Source organism: Lathamus discolor, chromosome 5 (assembly GCF_037157495.1).
Source record: "Lathamus discolor isolate bLatDis1 chromosome 5, bLatDis1.hap1, whole genome shotgun sequence".
NCBI classification, from domain to species: Eukaryota; Metazoa; Chordata; class Aves; order Psittaciformes; family Psittacidae; genus Lathamus; species Lathamus discolor.
The window spans coordinates 28,561,448-28,588,498 of NC_088888.1; the positions used below are offsets into that span (position 1 = coordinate 28,561,448).

Below are 27,051 nucleotides of genomic sequence, written 5' to 3' on the forward strand. Positions count from 1 at the left end.
GACCAGAGGTACCGTGGCTGACTGGGTTTGCAGAACTGCCTATCAGTCATCTCCTGACTTTATCCTCTACCTCCCCAACCATGCCTAAGTGCCTGTTACACTGAATGTGGAGTGGAAAACAGAACAAGAGAGCAGAGATTAACTTTCTGGTAGCAAAAAGAAAAGTTTCCACAGTGATCTTTAAGGAGGCCTAATCCAAATCACAGCACAAGGCGTTATCAGCCTGGACATTCTGGACAGAACAGTCAATTGGTATTGGTGGAAATATTCCATACTAGCCTTGTTGTAGCTGCTTCCACAGCTCTTCCTGTGGAAGTCGCTGCTTCTCTGAAAAGACTAGTGGTGCCTGAAAGCTGTTAACAGTTCTCTGGAGACTAAGATCTTCAGTAAGACTTGTCTGTTTATACAAGTTAAATGATGGTAAACCCCAAAATACACCTATTACATGGCATAACAGAATCCACATCTGTACTCTACATTCATACCACTGAATAACCTCCTCTTTTCTCCCCCCACCCCTCCTTTTCTTTTTGATATGGTAAGACAATTCATCCAAGTTAGAGCAGAGAACAGCCGAAGCAGCCCACACACATATGCACTAGGCTTAAATTCTTTGGAAGACTATGTTGTTCAAGCTTTCCTTTTATTTATCCAAAATGGCACAAGCAAAAGATGTTATAAAAAAAACCCTTGACAGAATGCTTGGGGAGGGGGAAAGGGTGGTCATTTTCATAAGGAAATAATATTACTTTCAAACAACCTACTGTAATTTTTAACTTTACACTATAGGTACAGTAGAGCATACCACATACCGATAGATTAACAGGACCTCCTACCTCGACTTCATCCTCTCATGCATTCTCCCATGCTGGATGCATTGTTGGTCCAATTCATCATTCCGTTTCTGCATCTTCTCCAATCTGCCATGAAGATACTCTTTTTCCTGACTAAGCTGGTTGACTTCAGATCTATAGAAGTAAAACACAGTGATGATGGATGTTGTCAGATTTCATCCTGCAGCGTGCCATCAATATGTGGCTTCAGCATTTATAAAATTTCATACATGTATATGTAATGCATAAACAGGCTATTACTAGAACTTACAGAAACAAAACACTGTTTCAAATAATCTTAAGACAAAAGAACATGAGGCTGAAGAGTATCCGGCTCAGTCATAGGTTGGCTAGGCTAATTTCAGCCTATTTTAAACAGTCATGTCATTTGGCATTATGTGTTGATGTTAAAGAAAATCAATAAATGTAAATTTATACTTCAGCAAGAATTTGGCCAGCATTTTGAAAACACATTTCAAGTTCTTTATTAGTGAAAACTAAAATCTAGTCTAAAAAATGGCTATTAAAAACTTAAGTTTAATCTTTACTGCACTGTACAGGTTGAACTTTCAGTAGTGGTAAGGTTTCAAAACTCTATTAAGCTAAGATATCCAAAATACCATTACACAGATAAAAAACCAAACCAAACAACTCCCTCCCCCCCCCGAACAACCCCCCTCCCACCGCCATTAAGAGGAAGATTAATAAAACTTTAAGAAACAAGGGACAAATCATACAGGCACACCCTAATATACATAAAATCAGCACAGCCTTTAAGAAAATTAGTCACTTCTAAGCAATTCTTATTCTTCACGGGTGAGCAGAGACACCAGATCCATGAATGACCTGGGATTGCTACTTGCTACATCTCTAACCATCAGCCCATGGAGAAACAGGCATGAGCTGTTTCTTAATATCAGGAAAAGATCTCAGATTAAATTGTGATAAAATATACATTATGCACTTGTACAGTTTAACTCTTTGGAAAAGGTTAATGAGAACATGTCAGAATCTGCTATACCATCAGAAAGTAAGAATCAAAAGCAAGCAAATTTGTTTTATGGCATCTGCCACTCCAGATCTTGAGGTTAAAAAGCTTCAGATATATCTTTAAATCATAAACTTAAATATGCTGCAGTTACAGCAGAAAGATACTTTACCTTCCTGGCTGTTACAGAATGCAACAACAACTGACATTCTGAAAAACACAACAAAGTGCAGGGGGGAAGCAATATTCCTCCCCTCAAAAACATGTTGTTACACTGACAAGTCAAATCTGGAAATGACAACATAATCTTTTCATGTTTAAATAGAGAACAATACATGGTATCATCTGTGAATCTAAAAGAACTTAGCAAGGGAAACTTTGGAAGAAGACTGTATGAATTTGGATAGGGAGTTACAGCTCTATTAAGGATCATCACTGACAAATACATCTGAATTTTGCTGATGTATTTGCACATCAAACTTAAATGCACAGGAGTTTCCTGGACAGGTACATGTCAGTGGGCAGGATGTTACAGGAAGATATCTGAAGTAGAATTTTTACACTAATCATTTAACAAAAATACTAGTAAATTCAATGTCAGCATTAACAATGCATTGTCAGTTGGACCAATTGTTATCACACAGCAGGAATGCAGTCTTTACTTGATACTGATACTGTAAGAAAGACAATCAGTGGCTAACAGCAAAAGTGCACTGCAGAGCAGCTCAACAGAGACCTGATGGAACAAAGCCAATTGTGTGGTAACAGGGACTGAACTCAAAATTGTGTTACTTTTTCTTTTTTTGCCAGCAAAATGCAACGATTGCCATGCTGGAATAATGTAAATTATCCTCCTTGTAGGGTTCCCTAACGGGGGGATCCTACTTCTTTTTCTGTATTTATATGTGGCCATCTCATTCACGGAAATAGCAGAAGCAACTTTCAAGGTGATAAAAATCTCAATGTTTTAAGAAGATTTATCTCCAGCACTTCTGAAGGTATCTGAAATCTTTCTGGAAAGATCAAGGGATTCAAGTCAACCAAAACCAAAATGCTACTGAAAACTACAATTAATGAAACAAAAGAAAGTACTGAATTAATTGAAAAAAATGAGTAGCAGTATCTCTAGTCTCTGAAACACAGCTCTAATGCCTGATGCTTTGAACCATGTTACTGACATTCTCTTCTCCTTTTGTAATTACACTTGAACTGAGGAAAAAAAATATTAATTCCAGTTAAAGAATTATTTTCACAATATCCCTTCCAAGTAAATACCTAAGGGTTTGACCACCCAGATTCAAGTATTTCATCACGTGGAAGTTTTGGAGGACAGCACATATGACAGGCAAAATGCCTGAAGTCAGCGTTAAAAGGTTCATGTGTGTCAGCATTAAAGAAAGCAGACGGGTCTCAGTACAAGACTGCACACCAGAAGTCATTATTATCACGTGACAAAGTTTCTGTCTGCATCTTTAAATATACCATTCATCCACCTCAGTTTCCGAAGATTAAGGTAGAATAGTTGATCCTATGTGATATCTATATAGCTTCAAAATTGTTGGGCTAAAAAACCCTAATAAACACAAACCCAGCCATAATTGTAATAAGCCTGAACAACTGTATTGAATGTGACAGGCCATTTATACTAAGAGTAGCAATTTCACCCAGCCAGGGCAGGACCAGTTCTGAGTAAATGCTTCTGCTCCCAAGCTGCCACTGCAGGGATGGGAGAAAGAGAGAGGTGGCAGGTGCCCAAGCACACAGTCCTGAACTTCAGAAATAGCCCACATGTCATACCAGAGGCAGATGTAAATTAGAAAAATCTACGCAGTAAACACTATGTATGATGGATCCAGAACAACTAAAGGACAGCACAGACACGCTGATGTTGCTCCACAAGAGCTGCCCTGGGTCCAACAGACCAAGCAGTATGCCATAGTGGACTTAGGAGAAACTGAAGTGTGCAGACATTTGGAGTGCTGCCATCTAAGCTGAACTCTGCACAGAGCTGCACTTCTGCAGACTCAGGCTGGCCCCACAAGTCATACAGTCATATTAATGTATCTGTGTATGCTTTTGAGATCTGATAGACTCAAAAGACCTGTATAAAATTAATATTAATTTGAAAATACACAGAGCAAAACTACAGTGTCACATGAAAATGTAAAATGCATGCTTGTAAGCGGAAGAGTAATATATTTTGCCAAATCTCATTTACTTGTCACTATATTAAAAATAATTAATGACGACTGGGGGGGAGGACAGGGACAACAACAAAATCACTGTCTATACTTCTGAATCCATTCAATTACCAAGAAAGCCTCAACTTCTAATTAAATTTCAGTTTTTATCTACCATCATTGCTGGAAGAGCCTTGGAAAAAACCTCCTGAGGTTACTCCAGAACACTCAAATATTGGAGGCAAAGAACCAGCAAATGTTAACTAGCCACAATTCAGTCAGTCTCAGGATATTTTTAGGATGAGCTGATTTTTGAACTCTAAGGTGGCAATGCTGCCTTTACTCCTCTGTACTAGCCTTTGCATTGCAGTGCTTTTTAGGCACTGCCTTTTCTTACTTTTAAAACCAATTGTTTACTCGTACAGCAATCAAATACACACTTTGAAATACTTTCTGCTGATACAGTATTGTTGCATATAATTGTTAATGACTGACCCTTCAGACAGCCTGTTTCACATCTTCGTACAGCTACCTTCAACAAACATTTCACTCCTGGTATTGAGCGCAATGACTGCAGTCAACCAAACATGCAGAAAAATAGTTCAGCCGGGCGTGTGTTCTTTACTTCAATTAAACTCACACAGTTGGATGCCTACTGTTGCCAAACCAGTAATATAATTTATACATTATAGTCCAAACAGTAAAACTACACTAAAAGTCATTTAACAATATTTATAACACCATAAAATAGAGTGTTAAAATATATGAACTGCAATATGTACCAAAATTATAAAATTTGTTTCTCATCATCAGTGATTAAAACCAGGATCATTGCTCTAGCTTCAATACTCACAACCCTGGTGACAGATTAGAATTCAAATCTTAATGATCAATTTACAATTAACAAGATAGAAGTGAAACAAATTAAACCAACCATTATATATAACGAGACCCAATGGACTCCCATTGTTCCTCTTAATTACAAAACGCAAATCACAAATACACAGTGGGTAGTGTTAAGCATTAATCTACAACCTAGAAACTCAGACAGTGACAATCAGAGGGAAAAAAAAAAGAATGAAACAGAGAAGAAATCAACAAAGGACTATATTTTTAAACATGCCTACGCATACAGAAACCTTCTCAGACACTGTCTTCTTTCTGCACAGCTTGAGGGGTTTATAATTTGTCTGACATTGTCTTTCTGAAGCTTTTCTAATCCTGTGCAGGGGCTAGCTCACAAAAAAGGTTCCAGCTTATGTAGAAACAAGAAGACTTCAGTTTAGATTTCTCAGAAAACCTGTATTAAATTTAAAAATAAATGTGCGATTCAGAGGCATCCCACTGAAATTGTGCAAATATATAGCTGTCATAGATAAATTTGAAATGCCTCATATTACAAATGGGCCCTTTACTTCCCATTAAAACCCCCAAATTTTATATGAACTCACTTGTGCTTCTGTTATTTAAAAAAGCTTGAGTATTTTCTCAATTAAGTAATGATACTGCTAGTATAAAGTTATTGCTCAACCACATGGAAACTAAGGCACGAAGACTCTAGAGGTATAGCAAGAAAATACATGCCTAGGTCCAAAATTCAGAGGCAGAAGATGTGGAAAAAAAAATTTTCCATGCAAATATGGCACAGCGCTGCTTCATGATCTACTTTTATTAATGTACATGAGGATGAAGTTATCAAATCTTCCAAAAATGATTACTCTTTTTTCACTTTTTTTTTTTTTTTTTTTTTTTTAAGGACAAAGCTACAGCATTCTGTCCCAGAACTGTGGTTTTACACTACATCCAGTGACAATGAGCATGAAGGTTGCCTTTTGGAGGGATGCTACTGAAAGATACCCACTGATCATGCATTTAAAACTTTAGTAAAGTCATTTTCTGCATCTGATCACATCATGTTTTGAAGCCGTCTATTGGTTTACTATTCCTCGCCATCTCCAGTTCCGCCTTTCTATTCTCATTTTCCCATGTCTTCTTTATCCCTACCTATTTCTCCTTTCTTGTTACTGACTGCAGCAGCTCCGACTCCAGTGAAGGCAAGCTCAAGCTATTTTAGGGCCACTTCTCAGAACTGCTTTCATACGTTCTTCCATACTGTTTCTTGCGCAAAATATACCACTTTCTGGAGATCCAAGAGGGCTTTTTTTCCCCATTTCAGGTTCTTGACATAGTCAGCTAATGCTGCTAGGTGGAGAAACACTTGGCAATCTCTGGTATTTATTTTCAGAGAATAATGTGTTTTCACAGTATGTTTTATGTCTTTCCTTCATCCTTTTACAGTTACTAGTCTGTGACTGTGAGCTCTAGCAACAAAGTCTGTGTGCATTTTTATTGCTGGAATAATAATATGATTTGAATCTATTTAGATTTTGTATTACTTTAGCAGAGGAGCCTTGCATTTTCAGAAGAAAAATTCTGTTTGCTTCTCTCTCCAGTATCCATCATAACATTTACAAGGGAAGATTGCTTACATTTCCTTAAGTTTCTCATTTTTTTCCCCAAACATTCTGGATGGGATTCATCTCCCAACTTCAGCCACTTAACAGCTAGTCAACACTTTATATTCAGTGGAAAGTAGGATGGGCAGTGGAGGCAGTACCTGTGGGAAGCATCACATATTTTTTATATATTATATATATATAATATATATAAAATATATACATGTGTGTGTATATATATATATATAATTCCCTTTTGACCATTCCTGTAAACAGGATACTGGAATGAGCTATCTCCCTGAGAGAGTGTTGCCCCTGTTATGTTACCTCCACAGAATGATTAAATCTGCCTAATACAAGAAGAATCCTATCTTGAAAATTAATTTTATGTCTTTGCTGAGTGTTTTCCTTGCTTCACATAAGCCATGTGAGATGATCCTTGCCTTAATTACCAAATTCAGTTTGCATGAAAATTACAGAAGTTGCAAAATGCCAACTCACCAGTTAAAGTCCTATTAATTACTTTAAATATGAACCCTGAAGAAAGTTTCAACTGAGACTGTTTTCACACTTAAAAATGTAAAATCAAGTTATTTACTGGTATAGCACTCAAAAATTATTCTTCTTAAGGTAGCCCTGTCCTATAGAACTTTTAAATAGATACCCTCATACTTTTGGATTTATTTAAACCAATTATTGCTCGCAGGTTTCATTCTATTCCTGAATTTTTAATGGCTTTGTATATAGATCTGCTATTGATTTTAACAAGAGCATCACATAACAAGCAGCAGCACAACCAGAGCTTCAATGATTAGCAATTTTGATGACAATTATTTCAGAGATAATTATTCAGTGTGTAGTATTGTGAATGGAGCTTTAAGTAAATAATTAAAATGACAGACTACAGTTTTAAGAACTTAAAATATTTAGTATTTTTCATATAATTTCAGATAAACTCAAATTGTAGCTTTGTTAACAATTTTCCGCTCTTCACATTAAGAATATGAGCACCAATAAGAAAATAGTATGTAATATTTTTCATTGGAATGGTCTCAGAAATTTGAAGTAATAGCCAGAAACATAATCAGAAAAGTGGAAAATTGGAATTACCTTGGATAAAAATCTATCCATGGTTCTTAAGTGGGATATATTCTACTGACATGATACCCAAGACAAGTGGAATAATAATAAATATTAAATCACATACACAAAAAAAAGGAAGCATGTCCTAATAATGTAAGGGACAGAACAAGAAAAAACTACTAACCTGTATTTTTCTGACATTTGCTCCAACTTCCTTGCCAACGTACAATATTCTTCCTTTAATTTTGCTATGAATGCATTCTGGGAGGTCAGCAATGAATCCAATTCATTTACTAGAAATTGTAAAATTATAAAACTAGAAAATTATTTTGCAATGATATAAATTTATAGATAATTTATAAAAAAATTATATATCCTCAATTTCTTTCCTCTAGATCCTTATGGGATTTGGTGTGTTGTTTTTTTTTTTTTTAATTTCAACTGCTTGGACATGGAATAATGACATCAACATTCACCAAATAAAGGCTCTATGTCAGAATAAGCTAAAGTGTTAAAGCAATGTTGCCACTGAATCTGGTCTTGTGAGAAGAATCATCATAAAGACTACATAGCTAATCTGGTGGTTTTGCTTTTTCGCTGCAAGTTCATTGACATTTCTGGGAGGAATAAAATTGGCAAGCCACGTCTTCGCAGCCTTTTGCTTGCTTAACTGGTGCAGAGGATACACTGGCAACCCAAACACGCACACTGTAGGCTCATTTCATTCTCTACTTAAAAAAAACAGTTATTTTATTTACTGGGTCCTGTACTTACTATGATTAAAGCATTTTGTCCTCTTTAATGATAAGATATAAACTTACTGTCCAGTGACAGTTGCAGTGAAACTGTTTTATAAATTAATTTTCAGTTGCTATTGTTTTGTGTTTCACCAAAACTCTTTTGCATATTTATTCTTTCAAAAGGAAGCTATTGCAAAATTATGTTTCTTGATTTCCGCTTTTAAAATCAGAGGAAGAGAGACCCCTGTTATCCAAATTCCTTGTATGTGTGTAGGATCATAATGCACAAGGGTTTCTTTATGTACATAATAAATAGCTATAATTTTCAAGTCCTTCTAATCCTACTGGAGATATATAAAAACAAACTCAGCCGTAAGGTTGTTTCATTTTTGCATACTGGGACAATTTATGCACCAGGAGGGTAAATTACACATCTCTTGTGCAAAATTACATTTGGTCATATGCAGATGTGCTGGCTAGAGTAAGGGAAAATGATTCTGATTGCTTCTTTTCTTTTCCTACTGTGCAGACAGCAGCCATAATGTAGCTGTTTGCATTCCCTGAACACATGGAAAGGTCCTCTAGTACTGTGACAATGCTGCAAAAAAGGCAGAAAGTCAAATGGCAGATATCAATGTGCCTGCTACCTCAGGTATTGTCTGACACTGCTTAGAATTAATGTATGTGACATCGTATTTCTAACGATAGTGCAGGACTGGTGGGTTAAAATTACATTTTATTAAACATATGAATATATTATGTTCCATAAGAGCTGAAGCTCCTCCTCCTTTCCATGCTCAGGGGTTAGAGTTTTCCTCTCTAAAAATTCCTTTTTTTTTTTTGTTTTGTTTATACTATGTACCTTTTTAATGTTGTTGGCATACTACTTCACAATAACAAAAGGCTTTTTTTGTTTGATTGGAGAACCTGCTTTCCTTCCAGATTAAAGGTTAGAAGTTATTGATCAGCTAAGCCAATGCAATGAAGTCTCCTGTTACGAGAACCTGAAGTATGCAAGGGATTAAACATCTTTCTTTTAGATTAAGGGTGTGTATGTGGAGGGGCACATGGTAATGCTAAAAATGTTTGAGGCTGCAAAGATTAAATAAAGGAACATATCAATTTGGAGCCAGTGAATTACATCCAGCTGCGACAGTGAATTAAGAACCGATTAATGGCTAAAGCTTTTCTCCAGTTTGGATGCCGAAGCAAACTCATTAAGCTTTTAGAGTAGCTATAATGTGTGTACTGTGGGAACTGTTCAATGCTATTCAGGAGACTTTAACTGTAAGCTCAGAGCATTTCCCGCAGAGCTTCTGATGCTATTTTCTTTATATAACATGTGTGCCTGAAAATCCAGCCAAAAACAAGCCCTTTGTTTTTCTACTTTGTTGTGGTCTCTCTCAGCTTTACGTTTCTTGAACACAGGTAAATAAACTCATAATCCAGATGGTGCAACAGATGTGAGAGCAGCACTCTGAAATCAACAGACAGTGGGCAATACTTTCCATTTTCTCTTTTAAACGCTAACTAATATGTAATTCGGAATCTCCGGTGTAGTTAGCATCTGCTCCCTTCGGCCAGCCAAAGGTTACAGGTGTTCCTGATGTCATTTCACAGTAAGGCGTGGGCCTGGCTTGTGAGTGAGTGCCCAGGCTCTAATCTTTCCCTACCACCTACCAGTTTTCTCATGCTGGGCCTCCATTTGCTGCATCTTCTGTGTCAGCTCCTGCTCTCTTTGCTGGGCCTGAAGGGCTTGGGCCTTTGCTTCATTGCTAATGCTCTGCTCAATGCTCTCTTTCTTCAATCTATTAAAAAAAAAAAAAAAAAAGGAAATAAATAAAACCAAACCTCATACACTGAAGATGATAAATTAAAATGGCAATTAATAACAACAAAAAAAAAACCTGGCCTAGCTTTTCACATTAAACATTCCCCTCCTACTCCATGTTATACGAACTGACCTTTCTCTCACAATGTCAAACATTCTTCAGTGACTAGCAGAAAATAGATAAAAACATATGATCAATTTCCTGAGCAAAAATTAGCTTTCAGACAAAAATACAATTTTATATTTAAAAATTTGAAACATGGCCTGTTTCATAAAGAAGTGCCCCAACAACCACTTCGCACTGAACAGATTTTTTGCGTTTTCTTTTAAATGTTATTTATTTAATTTTGCACTGAAGCTTAGGGACCTGACCCTGAGATGGACTGGTTCCCAGTGAACCAGCAGGAGATAAGTCAATGGGAGCGACTGCCACAGTGCTTATAATACAGCTACTCTGAAAGCTTAATGAGTTTTTTTAAGCAACCAAACAAGTTTTAACTATTAATTTATGTAAATAAGAGATGAATGCATCCGTTACAATAGAGAAGACTGTTAGCACCACACAGGCCCAGCCCCTTGAGGTTCCGCTCACTGGGGGGTTGTACAAGAAGGTCTAAAGCCCAATACTATTATCGAAGTACACAGGCAAGAGAGCAATTTGCTTGACCAGATATGCAAGATGGGGCAATCTACTCCTGAGGCAAAACAAATGCTAGACTACCACACTCCATTGAAGCATTTTATTTAATGCAAGCCAAGCAAAAACAGCATGGAAAATAACCCCCCCTCCCCAAATATATGCATATAAATGAGAAAAGGTCCTAAACTGCAAACTCATATCTAGGCTTTCCCAGGTTGTGAATATTTATCTGGTACACATTAGGATCCAGATTCAAAATGTCAGAGAGTTCACAATTCAAGTATTAATTTCTAGATTTTAAATTGTACATATATACACACATTTTCTACTGAAAATACCTTCTATAGCTTGGGATAGGTTTCAGTAAAGTCTCCTAAACATGTTGGTTTATTCTAGGGATAATGCCTATTCCAGGGGACTACAAAACAGAACATTGGCATAGATCATGTAAGGATAAAGCCACATCTCATGTGGTTGCTGCACTTAACCTTTGGATTGGTGCCTAATAACCCATCCGAGATATTGCAATATCTCAGCATGACACACACAATGTTAAATCTTCTCTCTTAAATTTACCCCAAAGCAATACAAATGGTGGGTCACATTACACTAATTCCTGGTCCTGATGTTGCAAACCCTACCTTAGGCAAAACTCCCTTTGAAATCACAGGCAGGTTTTTTTTGAGGTAAGACTGAGAATGATTTGACAAAGAGAATACATTTAGATAGCAAGAATATTACAGCATTAAGGAAACAAGAGCACATTTTTGAAGGAAGTTTCATACACTGACTTGCACTTTATCACATTCTCCAAATTACTTTGTAACCATATTGGGGCTATCCTAAGGAGTGATGCTTTCATCACTTCCCAAGTGTAAGCTCAAAACATGGAAAGCATTATGGAAAAATCTTTACGTATTTGCTGGGAACCAGATTATTTAAACCCCCTTCAAACATCTTTTGACTTTCAGACAGCTGTCATGAGCACTGGACTGCTCAAAAAGCACACCAGCACCTAACACGTCCCCCAGATACTTTCAGCTAAAGAAAGTGGCAGTAGCACAGTATTTTATTTAATAGTGTCTCCTGTGAGATGGCTGTGTGCAGTCGGGTGCTGTGCTATCCTGCGGCACACAGCTGGCTGACTAGCTTTCTGCTGGGGGTAGCCTTCAGCATGTATCAAGCTTCCCAGATCAAGGCAAGCCTGTAAAGGTCTATTCCTCAGTGCTAGGGTCTCTCCTGTCAAACACATACTAACACATGCTAATGGGAAACACTCTTGTTTGGACCCCTCTAAAAAAGCCACTCACTTGTGCTACTTACTAGAGCAAACTGGCAGGAGCTCAGAAACCATGGATGCATGGTGAGTTCCCTATGGCTGAAGTGTGTATGGGGTGGGTGAAAAAAGATGAGTTTATACAGTGGATAAAAGCTCAACTATAAGACTAGGAAGACACAGTCTTACATAGAAGGGTAGCTGACTAGTCTCAATTAGCACCTAGAAAAAATTGGGATTGAGACATATCCAGTGCCACAGAAAGCAATATGAGGTGCCCAGGGCTGCTGAGGAATGAAAAAATTTCCTGGAGACAAAGCTGTCTAAACTGCACGCAAGTCTTTCACCCACACCTTGAGTTGACACCTTCCCTGCTCTCTAAGTTCAGTCTCTCTGCCCTCCTACAGAAAATTCCCCAACACACTCTACATAAACAGAGAAAGAAAAAACCCAGACCAACAACAAAAACCCTATCATGGTCAAAACACAAGGAAGGCAGCCCAAGAAATTTCAGGAACTCTCAGTAACATTCCTGTTACAACCAGCAAATACTGCAGGACTTTTAGAAGGTTTGACACTGGCTGCTTATTTGCAATTACTCTGAATTGTGACAGCAGGTGAGCTTAATTTAAGAAAAACAAAAGCTGGACTAAAATGGCCTGTAGACAGAAGGAAACAATTATACCCTTCCAGCATTAGTGTGAAGATATCAGAAGTTTCCTCTTACAAAAACTTCATAATTTCTCACATTGACTAAAGGCAAACACATAGACAATGAAAGCAAAGCAAGAACAGCCTAATTTTGATGACACAGGTAAGATCTAAATCAGAAATAGAAATGGCAGCTAAAGATTAATTGTACCAGAACTTTTAAAAGCATCTATAGACATTAAAAAAGGGGAGACAGTAGTTAAACTGCACCACCTTTTCTCTGCTAGAATGGAAACACTGAATCAAAGACAGTAGCAAAAATTATAATTCTTTCACACAGTACCCCTTGTAAAATGAATGCCTATCTGAGTTTGGATAGACTGGATTTGGCCATTACATTGGTCGGTTTTACTAAAGCAGAAGCGTTAAACTCATGGTGACTTCCATTTTTTTCCCATAAAGTCAGAAGCACCCAAAAAATCATTCACATGGAGGCAAATTAAAACTCTTCTTGAGCCCTGCTCTGAGGTGCATGTCTTCCACAGTGATTTTCATTCTAAACACTGCTTTGAGCCTGAGTTACAGGGGTCAAGAGCAGCCTACTTTGCTAACTTGTTCACATATCTCAATGAACTGGATATCTAACAGAACTGGAAAGCTAACATAAAAGCATGCCAGCTGAATTTAAGCCACCAAATTTAATAACCAAACCCATCGGCAAACCTTTCCTACCACTAACAAATAAAAGCTGGATCACAGATCCATTTTCAGAAAGACATCTACCAAATGTACCGTGCAAATGTTCTACTTTTTGCAGTAAAGAATAAGGAAGAATGTAAAGACTAGTGATGTGAAAGACGTTTGGCATAAATAATAGCTTGTTGATTTTTGACTGTGAAAGAACACAACTTAAGACTGATAAAACTTTGTGTTTCACAACGCAGTATCAATAGTAGGTATTTCTGCAAGTGTCTTTTTGCTTTGGTAACAGTAAAAATACAAAATGAAATATAGGATGAGTTTCAAAGTAGAATTAGGCCTCTGACTGGAGACTGGCAGTAAGTCTTCTAACAGAGCAACTATGATGTGAAACAACTATGCTTTCTATATTGACTATTTGATTTTTCCATGAGATCAACATGTGGCATTTTGTAAAAAGCTAATGGATCCATTAGTAAGGACTATGAACTCAATTGGACAAATTAAAATAGCAATTATCTCAGTTCAGTGGCACATAAGAGGTTATCATAACCTTACTTTTGACAGGTTCACTTTTTATTAATTACAGTTAAAAATGTAATTATATTTTAGACTTTCATATATACTTACTTTAAACTGGACTTCATAAATTACTAAGAAGTAGTTGGCATTTAGTGTTCCCAACATTTCAGATATCTGAACTAACAAAGAACTGTTGGTCTAACTAATGACCAGGCCTGAAACTCGAGCACCAACACTCATACTTGGGCAGCAAGAAGACCAGTCGAGTTTTCTAACACTGATACTTTTAGTACATGCCTCAGTGGTCAAGCACAGACCTCTTTCCTAGATCATATGTAGCCAAGTGGGCCAGCACCATGGACTACTGCACAACAAAACACTTTGGAAGAGGGAAAGCACTCAGCTGAGGCCTCCCTCAGCTCTTTCAGAGGAAATGGGCTTTAACTCCCAGTATTTTTGAAAATAAATGTGTAGCACAAGCTTCTTCATGCCAAACTGAAAAACAGTTTGGGGAATGTACCCAAGCACTTAATTTCCAGTATCTTTAACAAAATCTGGCCTGAGGGCACACAAATAAATTATAACACTTGAACACAGGACTTGAAACCCTATCAGAAGCCATAAAGACTTTAATCAGTAACTTTGGGTACAAAGGCTCAGCTCTATTTTATTCAGTCTACTTTGAAAGCTTTCTACGATGTAGGCCTAGTGGACTGTCCATTACACACAGCTTTCTAAGCCACTTTCTTACATGTTATTTGATATTCTTATTTCAGCTACAAGTGTTGAGTGAAAAATGAAAAATCAGTATATCCTTATAGACAGGAAAAAAAAAACCAAACCCCCAAACAACATTCAGGGTAAAAAACAAACCAAATCCACGCCCCTCACCCCCCCCCCCCCCCAAAAAAGAAAAAATAATAAAAAAACCCAACAGAAATGAGATCACAATACCTACCTTATTCTTTAAGGGGAAACTTGAGAAAAATGTTTGTACTCTCTTACTTTACTGTCAGTAAGTATTCAAATACCGCAATGATAAAGATCATAAAAGAATGTATCTAGAATAAGATCATATGTTGGGCACTGCAGTATCTTTTTCAGCTATTCATAACGGAGAATGTATTTGCAGAGTTTTATGTTACGCTATCTGAAGTCTTAATATTTTCAAACATTTAGATGAGGAACTAGGACACAGTAAGACCCCAAATTCCACAGGTAAATAAATAAATGCTGGTTTTAAGTGTAGCTATGATTCAAAATTCTTGATTTCCACATCTTCTAAATTAACAGAGCTGTAGAGCATGTACAGAATCACAGAATCACAGAATCACAGAATCCCAAGGGTTGGAAGGGACCTAAAAAGATCATCTAGTCCAACCCCCCTGCAAGAGCAGGGTAACCTACAGTACATCACACAGGAACTTGTCCAGGCGGGCCTTGAATATCTCCAGTGTAGGAGACTCCACAACCCCCCTGGGCAACCTGTTCCAGTGCTCTGTCACTCTTACAGTAAAGAAGTTCTTCCTGATGTTAACGTGGAACTTCCTATGCTCCAGTTTACACCCATTGCCCCTTGTCCTATCACTGGATATCACTGAAAAAAGCCTAGCTCCATCATCCTGACACCTACCCTTTACATATTTGTAAACATTGATGAGGTCACCCCTCAGTCTCCTCTTCTCCAAGCTAAAGAGACCCAGCTCCCTCAGCCTCTCCTCATAAGGGAGATGTTCCACTCCCTTAATCATCTTTGTGGCTCTGCGCTGGACTCCTTCAAGCAATTCCCTGTCCTTCTTGAACAGAGGGGCCCAGAACTGGACGCAATATTCCAGATGCGGCCTCACCAAGGCTGAGTAGAGGGGGAGGAGAACCTCTCTTGACCTACTAACCACTCCCTTTCTAATGCACCCTAAGATGCCATTTGCCTTCTTGGCCACAAGAGCACATTGCTGGCTCATGGTCATCCTCCTATCCACCAGGACCCCCAGGTCCCTTTCCCCTTCACTACTTTCCAGCAGGTCAACCCCCAACCTGTACTGGTACATGAGGTTGTTCTTCCCCAGATGCAAGACTCTACACTTGCCCTTGTTAAATTTCATCAAGTTTCTCCCCGCCCAACTCTCCAGCCTGTCCAGGTCTCGCTGAATGGCAGCACAGTCCTCTGGTGTGTCAGCCACTCCTCCCAGTTTTGTGTCATCAGCAAACTTGCTGAGGGTGCACTCAGTTCCCTCATCCAGGTCATTGATGAAAATATTAAACAGCACCGGTCCCAGCACCGACCCCTGAGGAACTCCACTAGTCACAGACCTCCAGCTAGATTCTGCGCCATTGACCACAACTCTCTGCCTTCTTCCTTTCAACCAGTTCTCGATCCACCTCACTACTTGATCGTCAAGCCCACACTTCCTTAGCTTATCTATGAGGATGCTGTGGGAGACAGTATCAAATGCCTTACTGAAATCAAGAAAAACTACATCTACCGCTCTACCAACATCCCTCCACCTAGTCACTTCCTCATAGAAGGCTATAAGGTTGGTCATACATGACTTCCCCCTCATAAAACCATGTTGGCTGTTCTTAATGACCCCCTCATCCTTGATATGCCTAGTGATGGAGTCAAGAATAAGTTGTTCCATCATCTTTCCAGGGATGGAGGTAAGGCTGACCGGTCTATAATTACCCGGGTCCTCCTTCTTGCCCTTCTTATAGATTGGTGTGACCTTTGCCATCCGCCAATCCTCAGGCACCTCGCCCGTTTCCCACGACTTACCAAAGATGATGGAAAGTGGCCTAGCAATGACCTCCGCCAGCTCCCTCAGCACCCGTGGGTGCATTCCATCCGGACCCATCGATTTACAGATGTCCAGATTGCATAGCTGATCCCTAACCCAATCCTCATCTACCAAAGCAAACTCCTCCTTTGTCCTGACTCCTTCTGGGGCTATAGAAATCCGGGGCCCTCGGGGAGAGTCTGCAGGAGTAAAGACAGAGGCAAAGAAGGCATTCAGCACCTCTGCCTTCTTTATATCCTCTGTCTCCAGGGTACCCACTTCGTTCAGCAGTGGGCCTATATTGCCTCTTGTGTTAGTTTTATTTGCTATGTATTTGAAGAAGCCCTTTCTATTGTCTTTAACCCGACTAGCAAGATTGAGTTCCAAGGAGGCCTTAGCTGTCCTAATTGCCTCCCTACATCCTCTAACAACTGTCCTATATTCCTCCCAAGCGGCCAGCCCCTCCTTCCATAATCCATAGATTCTCCTTTTCCACTTGAGTTTGCCCAGCAGCTCCTTGTTTAACCACGCCGGTCTCCTAGATCCCTTACTTGACTTCCTACTTATTGGGACGCTCCGATCCTGAGCCTGGAAGAAGCGGTCCTTGAATGCTAACCAACTATCTTGAGCCATTTGGATCAACTCTCTAATAAGACTCAGGGTTACGAGATTTCTCCCTTTCCCTTAAGCCCGGCTTCTAGGGATCTTTTGTTTACCATTAGTTGTTTGGTTAGTTTCCTTTGTAACGCCTATGTATCTTCATCAAATAGGCCCTTGTTAATACCTAGGATTGCTATGACTGAGGACATAGCTGGACAGTGTTTCCGAGTTTTCTCTTAGAAAACACTACGGATTTTTTGGCACCGGCTTTTTTGTAATAAAGGTTTTAATTTTTTCCGTGCATCTGTAAATGCATGTTTGCATTTACAGCATGCTTGGACTGGCTGGAGTTTAAAGCTCATGGTGCTTTCATAGGGCAGAAGGAGAGGCATGAAATGAATGTTAATATGTTAAAAAAATCAATAAAAAAAGATGCACACGTGCATGCTTGTGCATGACTTGTGTAGAGATACCTTTTAAAAGCATTGTGATCAGGTCATTTCTTTAAACCTCTCCAAGGAGCTGAAAAATTGCCCTTCCTGTATCCCATTGTGGGAATTACCCACTGAGCTGCTCTTCATGTCTGTTTCTGGGAGCTGACTGGATGCTGATTCGTGAGCTGGCTGCCAGGTCTTCTCAGCAGAAAGCTCAAGTTTCTGGAAACTGCCCCAGCCAGCACACTGTGTTTGGTGAGCTTCAGTACAACCTACATTTGCATGGTCAAATTTTGCAGACACCTAATTATTAATTCAATTGGTAGAATTGGAGGGCTGCACCATTGTTGAGGATGCGTGTGGTCCTGTTTGTGAGAACTGGGTCTTAAAAAACCAAAACATGATAAAAAACACCACAGTTTTTGGTTTTATAGTATAAGGTACTTAGTTACATTAATTGAGAGATACAGAGAGTTTCCTAAAATAATGAAATGTCACAGACTTCTTCTCATAACCATGTGAAGCAGAAGCTACTACAAGCAATTAGAAAAGTTATGTAAAGGTCAAGCATTTAAAAGTGGTAAAAAGTTAAGCATTTGAATTGATTCAGCTCTTTAAATACGGATCTAGAAAGAAGATGCTACAGAAATAACTGTAAAGTACAAATATCTTTGGAGTTAATGAACCAATCAAGCAAAACTTTTTAACCCTACCTGAGATAAAAGACTGGGAAATAGAGCTCTGCCAGTCTACTATTATTTCACAAAAACACTTCAAAAACACTTGTGGGGAGAAAGCAAGATTAAGCTCTGTCTCCATTTCCAACTCTGTCAAGAGTCTAACTACAATTATTTGACAAATTAGCTTAAAACTGGTTTCCCCACAATGCAAATAACTACCCAACTGTATCCCCATTCCCAGAATCCAAATGATGTCAACTGTTTATATACTACATTGTATTTTTTCCTGGCAATTTAAATTTTGCTGAAATTAAAATCATTGCATATGACTTTCTTGTTACCATTGATTTTTTTTTCCCCAACTTTCTTTGCTTAGAATACAGCTACATCATTGGAACCACCTTGTAACTTTTATATATATTTGCATTGTACATAATATTAGGAGGTCTACAGAAATAATAAAACACTTATGTCTAAAACTCCCACTTTGCCCTTAAACCCGGAGGCATCAGAAGATATTATGTGTTAATTCCTGCACATGAAAAAGATTCCTACTCTGTTAGTATTTGCTGTGCTTAAGAACCACTTCAAAACTATCACTAACGGGAGATATTGATGGGCATGAGAAATATGAAAAGTTGTACTGGTATAGGAACCAAGAGACATAGAGTGTTACTCCTATTTAAGTTTGTATGATATAAAGAATCTTGAACATAGTTAACTGGAGTATATACATAACTGATGGTATATTCCATCTCTACTTCTGTCTACTTAGTCTTAACAAGATTAAAGGACTGGACTTCTCACTTCAAATTCAGCATAAAAGAGAATTTGCAAACACCTAGCCTATAACATGATTTTATTCTTCTGGTGTTATGCCTTTAAGATACATACAGAAAAATACCAGTTCCTCAATGTAGACAGTAACAACTTTTCAGTCCGGACAGATCTCTGTATACTAAGTCACAGACAAATATCATCATTAACTGCCCTCTATTTCATTCTTAGAGAAGAAAAAAAAAGTATCTCTAACAGTACCTAACATCTCATGTTAGGTCAAATAGACTGACTTGGAAAACCAAATCTAATTTTTCTAGCGTATCTATAAGCCTTGCCAGCATGATACGTACCTTGTAAGTAAACACCCATCCTGCAATGGTTATTGCCATCAGATTGTGAACTATTTGGCTGATAAGGTCCCTACAGAAACAGACAACTAAATACAGAATGGAAATTGCATGGGAAGATGCAACATAAGAGTTTTTAGTATGTAGCCCTTAAGCTCTTCACAGTGCTGCACCCCTTTCTCTGGAATATCCTATCTTTGTGCCACAAATGACTTTTGAAATGGCTGAATATTGAAATGTTTGCTTCCCATACAAGATTCTTACAGACATTTACTCTGTATACACAAAGTTGTTTTAATTATTTTTACTATATTTAAAATGAAGGAGTAATTTTCTTGACTTTTGGTGATTCCTGAATTTGGCACCAGCTGTCCCTTACAATGCAGCTTCAGGACAGATTTAAGCCAGCCTACCGCGACATTGCCAGTATAAGGTGCAGTCCCTCTTTTCATCCTCTTATAATTAGCACTCACGCAACTTCCTCTGCAAGAGCAAATGATTGGTTTTCAATCTGATTAACTCCCTGAACCACCTGATTATACAGGTGCCTGTCTTCCAGTGTCAGCACAAGCAAGAGACTGGCAATATGTGGCCAAATATAGCCACATACTGCCACTCCAGGGATTTGCCTTTTCAGCAGCAGCCGAGACTCTAGACCAGCTTCAAACAACTGTTACTCTGTGCTCCAAGGCCCAGCTTGTTAATACAGCAAATCCAACTGTCAGGCTCCTACCTTTGAGTCAAAAAGTGATGCAGCTAAATGATGCAGAGACCTGATCTGTTCTGAACTCACCCTGCCAATTTACATTTGTTCAAAAAACCAATATTTTTGGTATGTTAACTTTGTACCAGCAAGCTTTATGCTGAATCAGGTATCATCTGTCCTACTGCACCTGGCATAAAGTCAGCACACGCACTGCATTGCATGCTGTAGCTAATTCAAAAGGAGAGTGACTGTGTTCTCACACCTGATCTGAATCCACTCAGCATAGCTGAATGATCCAGTAGATCACGGATGCACTATGAATGACTGCTGAACAGTCAAGTACATTTTTCAGAAACATCAGGTTTAGAAACTCAACCTGCAGGTAAGCTACCATAGGCCTGATACTTTTTAAGCTGTTAGCTCTCTCCAGCCACTGCTGAAGTGAGGAATAGTTCTTTCTGCCTCCAAAGGACCAAGCCTCGTATGAACAGCTTGGGAAGAAGCAGAATAATTTAAGAACATAGCATTCTTCAGGATGACAATTTGAAAGACAATATTTGATTTTGAGGGAATTTGATCTGGAGTAAGCTAGTCTTGTACCCCCATCCTACAGCGAGATACTGCGTATTCTACCAAACTGACAAACTTGTGACCAAAAGCAAGACAGATGAGAAATACTGTGCTAACATTACACTGTACTTGACTGCTGTCAATTTACTCTGGATATTACAGAAACATACCAGTAAAAGACATGTTTATGTACCCACATATCACAAGAGCTAGATATGAACAGGTGAGTTAAAAAATAAGAATTCAGCCTTATGTGCCTTTTATTGTTTTGGCCAATCATGGCATCATTTTTGTATTACCCTGATTGTAACTGTCTGTACATGAGTATTAGAAATAATGGACAGGCAGTGTGACAGTTCAGGAGTTTGGAGATTTTTTTTTAATTTTTTTTTTTTTGGTCAGGTTATAGATTTCTCTTCTTTATGCTGTCAGGAGTAAGGGAGAAACATATTTCAATAGCAACTTTAAAATGAAACTCACAAATTACTACCATTATGTTAAGTGCTAGATATCCCACTGTGCAGTTTTGCTTTGTGAATTTTTACCTTCTTCCATGCACACTTTTAGCCACTGATCGCACAGCCTTTCAGTGTTTTCTGCCTTTTCCTTTAAATAAACTGGCTCTGGCTCCTTCCATCTGGTTCCCCTTCCGTCAGCAACCCTGCACCTGTTCACACCTCCTCTCCTGTTGGATTCCACTGAACATTTCCTCCTCTGCCAGGGCTATTCTGGCACTCGCAACCTTTCTGTCATTCAATCCATCTGTCAGAAGTGAACTTTGTTTACCGCAAGCTTCTGCTTTCTTCCTCAAGAAGCAAAGCCCCTCAAGGTCATTGTCAAATGAACTGTCGGTGTGGATTTAAATCCACTTCTGCTAACCAGCAGCAGATGAAGTTCTTTACAGTCCTGTATTTGTGAAGATTGGTCTGGGGTATAGCAGAAATAATACAGCAGCAAAAGAACAGATTTTAATAATTTGTTAACTCCAACAACTAATGTGGTTTTCCTCATACACATATATCTGTACATTCTTGCAAAGACTAGAAGAATCTAAGAAAGGCTTCCAGAGCTATTAAGAGAAGTGGAAAAGGCTAATAAAAATATTACAAATACAAGGATAAATGAAAGCTTTTGACTCTCACTCTAACACCATGTAACAAAGATACTGACTAAAAATGTAAAGAGAAAACGGGAACAGCTGAGTAAGTTTACAGTAAAACCTTAAAGCAGCCAACAGCATTCACTGTAAATTATTTCATCTGCAGCATTTTTTTTTTTAAACTTACCTACTGATGTTTCAAATGCAACACTATTTAAGGGGAAAAAAAATCCTGAATATTTTTTCCTGTTTTCAAGCCTTGTAAAAAGCACATATGCAACTCTGTTAAAATAGTGCCTTCTACAATGAGACAAATTGTAAAGATTCTTTGTCAGGGCTGAGAGTAAATTCATATTGTCAACAGGATACATTATTTTTAGCAATTCCTGTGCCCATATTTCTTTTCAGTAATACATTCTGATAACCACAAGCTCCTGAGTAATTAACTAACCTCCTGAACAATCTCATTCTTCTAAAATAAGAAACACCTTTCAATTTCACTTGGTATCCTTTAAAAAGAATAAAATCTTTCATTGCGATTAAATACAGTACCAAAAAATGTTTTAAGTTTTGTAAGCAATTGTAATGAAACACCGATTTTATTACCCTTTTACAAAAAAAATGAATTTAAAGTAAAGCTTTCTGGAAGCAAACCCAGGAGGTAATCCAATCTCATTAGCAGAAATGCAGTTATGTTAGGTCTGAATCTGGCTCTAATGAAAACTGCATTGACAGAGACTGCACAAGTTTAGCTGAATAATAACTTAATACTGCTGTATCTCTTATATGAGGATTAGTCCCTGCATTTGCAAAGGAATGTTTCCTGATGCTGTGATCTTCTTCTTCCATCAGAAACTACATGCAGGTAAACAAAAGCACCGGAAATAGAAGAGGAACTCTGGAACAAAAAGAATATGCAGTGGTGTCCCACGTAACTATAGAGAGAGTTATTCCCCAGTTTGGTTTAAGCACTGTAGAAGGTGCGTGAACAAGGAGAAGCTAATCAACAACACTTGCTCCTATTTCTACAGAAATGTAGTTTGATACTCAAACCGCCCAGAACATGGGGGCAACCAGCAGTGGCACGCTATTATTCCTGCCACGCTGCCAGCACAGCCAGGGGAAGGAGGTCAGCCCTGTCAGGCAGCTGACAGCAGAGGCTGTGCTCATCTGCTCGCTCAGGACAGCCATCTCCCAGCTCATGCGCTCCTCGTGACCAATCACCGGCACAAGGGCACTGAGCAAGGGGATGAGGAAAGCAGCCGGGCAGCCAAAGTTGGCGTGCTCAGGTGACTTTTTCCTCCTCCCTCCATTCACCAGCTACCGTCTCCAGAGATGACAACCTACAGGCTGATGCTCTTGAATGTCACGTTTGATGAAGTCCCCAGCTGAGGATCCTTTGGGTTCCCTGCTGATTTTTTTTCTAGGCAAGAATTTCAGGAGCAGAAACTTGCACAGAAGAGAAAGGAGAAAAATAAATAAAAAAAGCCAAACCAGCAATCACCATGACTGCACAAAATAAACAACTTTGAATACAATTTTGAAAGCACAAAGCAGCTTCTAAAATTCTTTAAGTCCACAAATACCAAGTGCTGATGGTACATTTTAGCTTATTGTAAAAGCAGGCTTTCAGAGGTACTTGAGAAAAAAACCCTTAGAACAAGTCAAAAATAAAGATCAAAATCAGAATGATTCTTCCAGTAGCAAATTCAGCAAAAAACATCCAGCAGGCTTGAATACATGTGTCTAAAAGATTTCTATGGTTCAAAAAAAATAAATCATTATCCTGTTGTCATTAGTCACACAAATAGAAAGCCTAATTTGAATGAGATCAAAGTAAATATTTGATACACATGCATAAACTTATTACTGTTAGTGCTGAATAATAACTGCTCAAAACAAAGCTCTTATAAAGATGTTTGTTTTCTACAGCAGTGAGTATCTTCTGTATTTCATCTGAATTCACTGCTCGCTCCAAAGTGCTTTAAGTATTGTCACTGCTCCTGAACCACACTCTACATGCAGTAGTAATTTGGCTGCCTCAGTAACCTGATGTGATGTATAAAAGACAAAATCATTAGAGAAATTTGATGTGACCAGTTGCAGTTTAAATGCCATGGAGAAAAATTTAGTTGAATCTAAGACTAAAATCTGAAAATGTAATATTACCTTTTCCTTGAGAACTTTGTATTGTAGAACAGTAAATTCAATTGTCAACCATGTTTAAACCCTTTAAAAATGAAAAAGAAAAAAGGTAATTTATAAAGCCTTTCATATTAAAAATTAACACACGATTTTGGATTTATTCTTTACTCCTTCACTTGTATTTTCTTTCTTTCCCGTTTAAACTTCATCAATGGCCTTTACATGTTTGTACAAGCATCTTAAACATGTTTAAATAATTAAATAGAAAAAATACATAAATAATTGTCTATTATCTTTACACAAAGTGTATCAGCTTCAAAATTTCTACAAGGCACTGCCAGAAGATGACAGAGCCGATCTATTTCAAATCACTCAGTATCAGTCTTCATAAAGCAGCATATGGTCTTATCATGGCAGGTAAAATATTTTACCTTCTATAATAACGCAGAGCAGCTAATTTATCTACATGCTGTATAATCAGATAAACAATTTCAGCTGCACTATGAAACCTGTAGGCAAGGGAGAAGTTTATGCCCCACCACTTTATTGATTTTTCCACCTATACATTCATATAATTGCTAACAGCACAGGATATTCTTTCTTCCATCCCCTTCTTCAATTACCTCAGAGCAAGACCTTATTTTCAGTTGTGGAAATATTTGCAGTTTCTACAGCTGCAGGACAAAGAACTGAGACATTTTCACAGAACTGCTCAGGAGAAAAGCAGAGAGGGAAAAAAGGGTTTGCAAGATTCTATTGCAAGTAAAGCAAAGTGAATGACAACTTTCAAAGCTACCACAATCATTTACTAATGTGCTGCTATACCAAATAAGTCTAATTTTTCTTTGACAGCACCAAATTAGATTTATTGCAGAAACTGCTGCATAAATAGCATATGGCTATGTTATACCACCTATTTCAAATCCCTGTAATGTTTCCTCCCCTCCCTGCTCAAAATGAATAACTGAGCCAAGCTATAAGCCTTCTGCAGACAGAGATACACAAGTTCAAAAAGCAGATGCAGATTTCTCTGTTGAAATTGTCTAAAACAGTATCACATATCCCGATCAAACAGAACCGGGCAGTAATAGGTCAGGTCTCTCTTGCTACACTTCAGGATTTTATTTCCCCCTTTCCTTGATAAAATTTTGTTTTCCTTTCTCTTTCAAGCTGACAGTCATCAACATGGGGCATGACCTCGTAATCCTCTCGCACATGACTACCTCTTACTTGCACAAGAAATCCTATTGATCTTTACTTCTTACGTGAGTCAAATTATTCATGTGACTCAAGATCAGAAGGCTCGGACCTCCATTCATTCCTCACAAGCTCTCATTTACGAAGAGGGAAGTGCCTCCTCCAAGCAAAAATAAAACATCAGAAAACTGGTTTCATTCATCGGGGGGGCCCAACCCTGTGGGAAGGTGCCGACCTCCAGCTCTCCCGCTTTCAACAAGAGCAAAGTTTTCTTATGGGTTTGCTGGATCAGTCCCTGAACCCACGTGTGTTTGCATTTCTGTCAATCGCTAAATTCTGGATTCAACATGCTGCGATGATAAAACACGAAAACACGTCGCCTTCCCACGCGGCGGGACCGAGAGCAAAGACACGTATTTTTGAGGTAGGCAGGGGCAGAGCCCACCGACGTGGGACGAGCTCCAAGCCCCGCAGGCCGCAGAGGCAGGCTGCTCCCCGCTCCCCGCCACAGGGCGAGGGCCACCGCACGCCTCCAAAGTTTATGCGGTTGCTGCACGGAAAAGACATTGCAAGGTCTTCTCTCCGGCCGACGGGCACACCACTGCACACATCGTGGAAGGCTGCGGCTACCCCGCCGCTCGCCTCTCGGTGGTCAGTCCTCCCAGCTGCCCTATCCGTTACTGTCTGATTAGCTCTGCGAAGGAGCCCCTCCCCGGCCAGCTTTCCCCGCCATCTGTTCCACACGCGATGGCTGCCGCCCAGCAGCCTCGCGCTGCCCTCCTACCTGGCACCCGGCTCCCGGCCTTACCCCAAAGTGCTAACACAGGTTCTCGCTGCTGGCAGAGTCAGGATTTCATTACTACTACTTTGACAAGTGCAGGGTTGTTTGTAATTTCTCTTTTATCCTGATTTTGATTGTACAACTACCTCCCACTGATTCAGTTTGCTTCAGTTTTGTTGCTCACAGATTTTACTCTCCACATTAATCTCCCTCTGGCATGTTACTGCATCTGTTCCCTTTTTTATTATTAATTTTCAAATTCCCACCATTTTTGACAAAAAGGAGGTAATCTACACTCTGCTTCTGCCCGTTTCATTTTCTTTAATTTAGAAGATAAGTATGAAAGCGTGCCAAAGAAGTTAATTCTCCGTTAACAGTTTATTTTCTGGCATCCCGGTGCCTTTGTATATGAAAACCAGATAGAAATAAATGTTGACTGAATCACAACAACATAGTTGCAACCGTCCCTAAATTTAATGAAAAGTAAACATATGAAGCAGAATCTAAAAAGTTCATTAGTTATCAGAGTTGTTTTGTGTTATCGCTCCTCCTGCATTATAAAATAATGGTTTTGTACAAGATGAGCAGAATATTTAAAAAAAATGAAAAACAATCCCTGCTTACACCCCGTTTCTGCTTCTCCCCTGTCCCTGTTCTTCCCAGTTCAAGTGTTATTGGCTGGTCTGGGAATGTAAAACATATTTCAGTCCTTTTAATATTAGTAACGGCATTTCTTTGAATGGCGTCTCCTTTCTAGCACAGACAATGGACTCTTCCTGACACATTAGAATTGTTGGAAAAAGCATGACAGTAAGTGTGCTGCTAACAGATTCTACTAGAAAAAGAAACAAAAGATAATACTAAGTACTGTGCAACTGCCCGGAAGGCTATGTATAATCACCAAGAAGTTAGTTTACATTTTATCATTTAATAGTATAGCTTAAATAGGGAAGTTAATGTATGAGACATGCTGCAATTCTAACAACTGACACTGGTGACGACATACCGCTCAACACCAAAGATTCTGTGACTAAGTCAC

The 27,051-nt window shown here is 38.7% G+C and overlaps 1 protein-coding gene across 3 annotated transcripts in view; it reads right to left on the minus strand.

The window, feature by feature from the left end:
- SDCCAG8 (SHH signaling and ciliogenesis regulator SDCCAG8) overlaps positions 1-27,051 on the minus strand; it is a 117,530-nt gene that overhangs the window by 41,845 nt on the left and 48,634 nt on the right. For 2 of the 3 annotated variants that reach the window (XM_065680159.1, XM_065680158.1), the window contains 3 exons: positions 9,961-10,088; positions 7,725-7,833; positions 837-968 (listed from right to left, as the gene is read on the minus strand). In XM_065680159.1, the coding sequence (XP_065536231.1) occupies positions 837-968; positions 7,725-7,833; positions 9,961-10,088 (369 nt within the window). The remainder of the gene's footprint in view (positions 1-836; positions 969-7,724; positions 7,834-9,960; positions 10,089-27,051) is intronic. The other variant, XM_065680160.1, reaches the window with a different exon arrangement.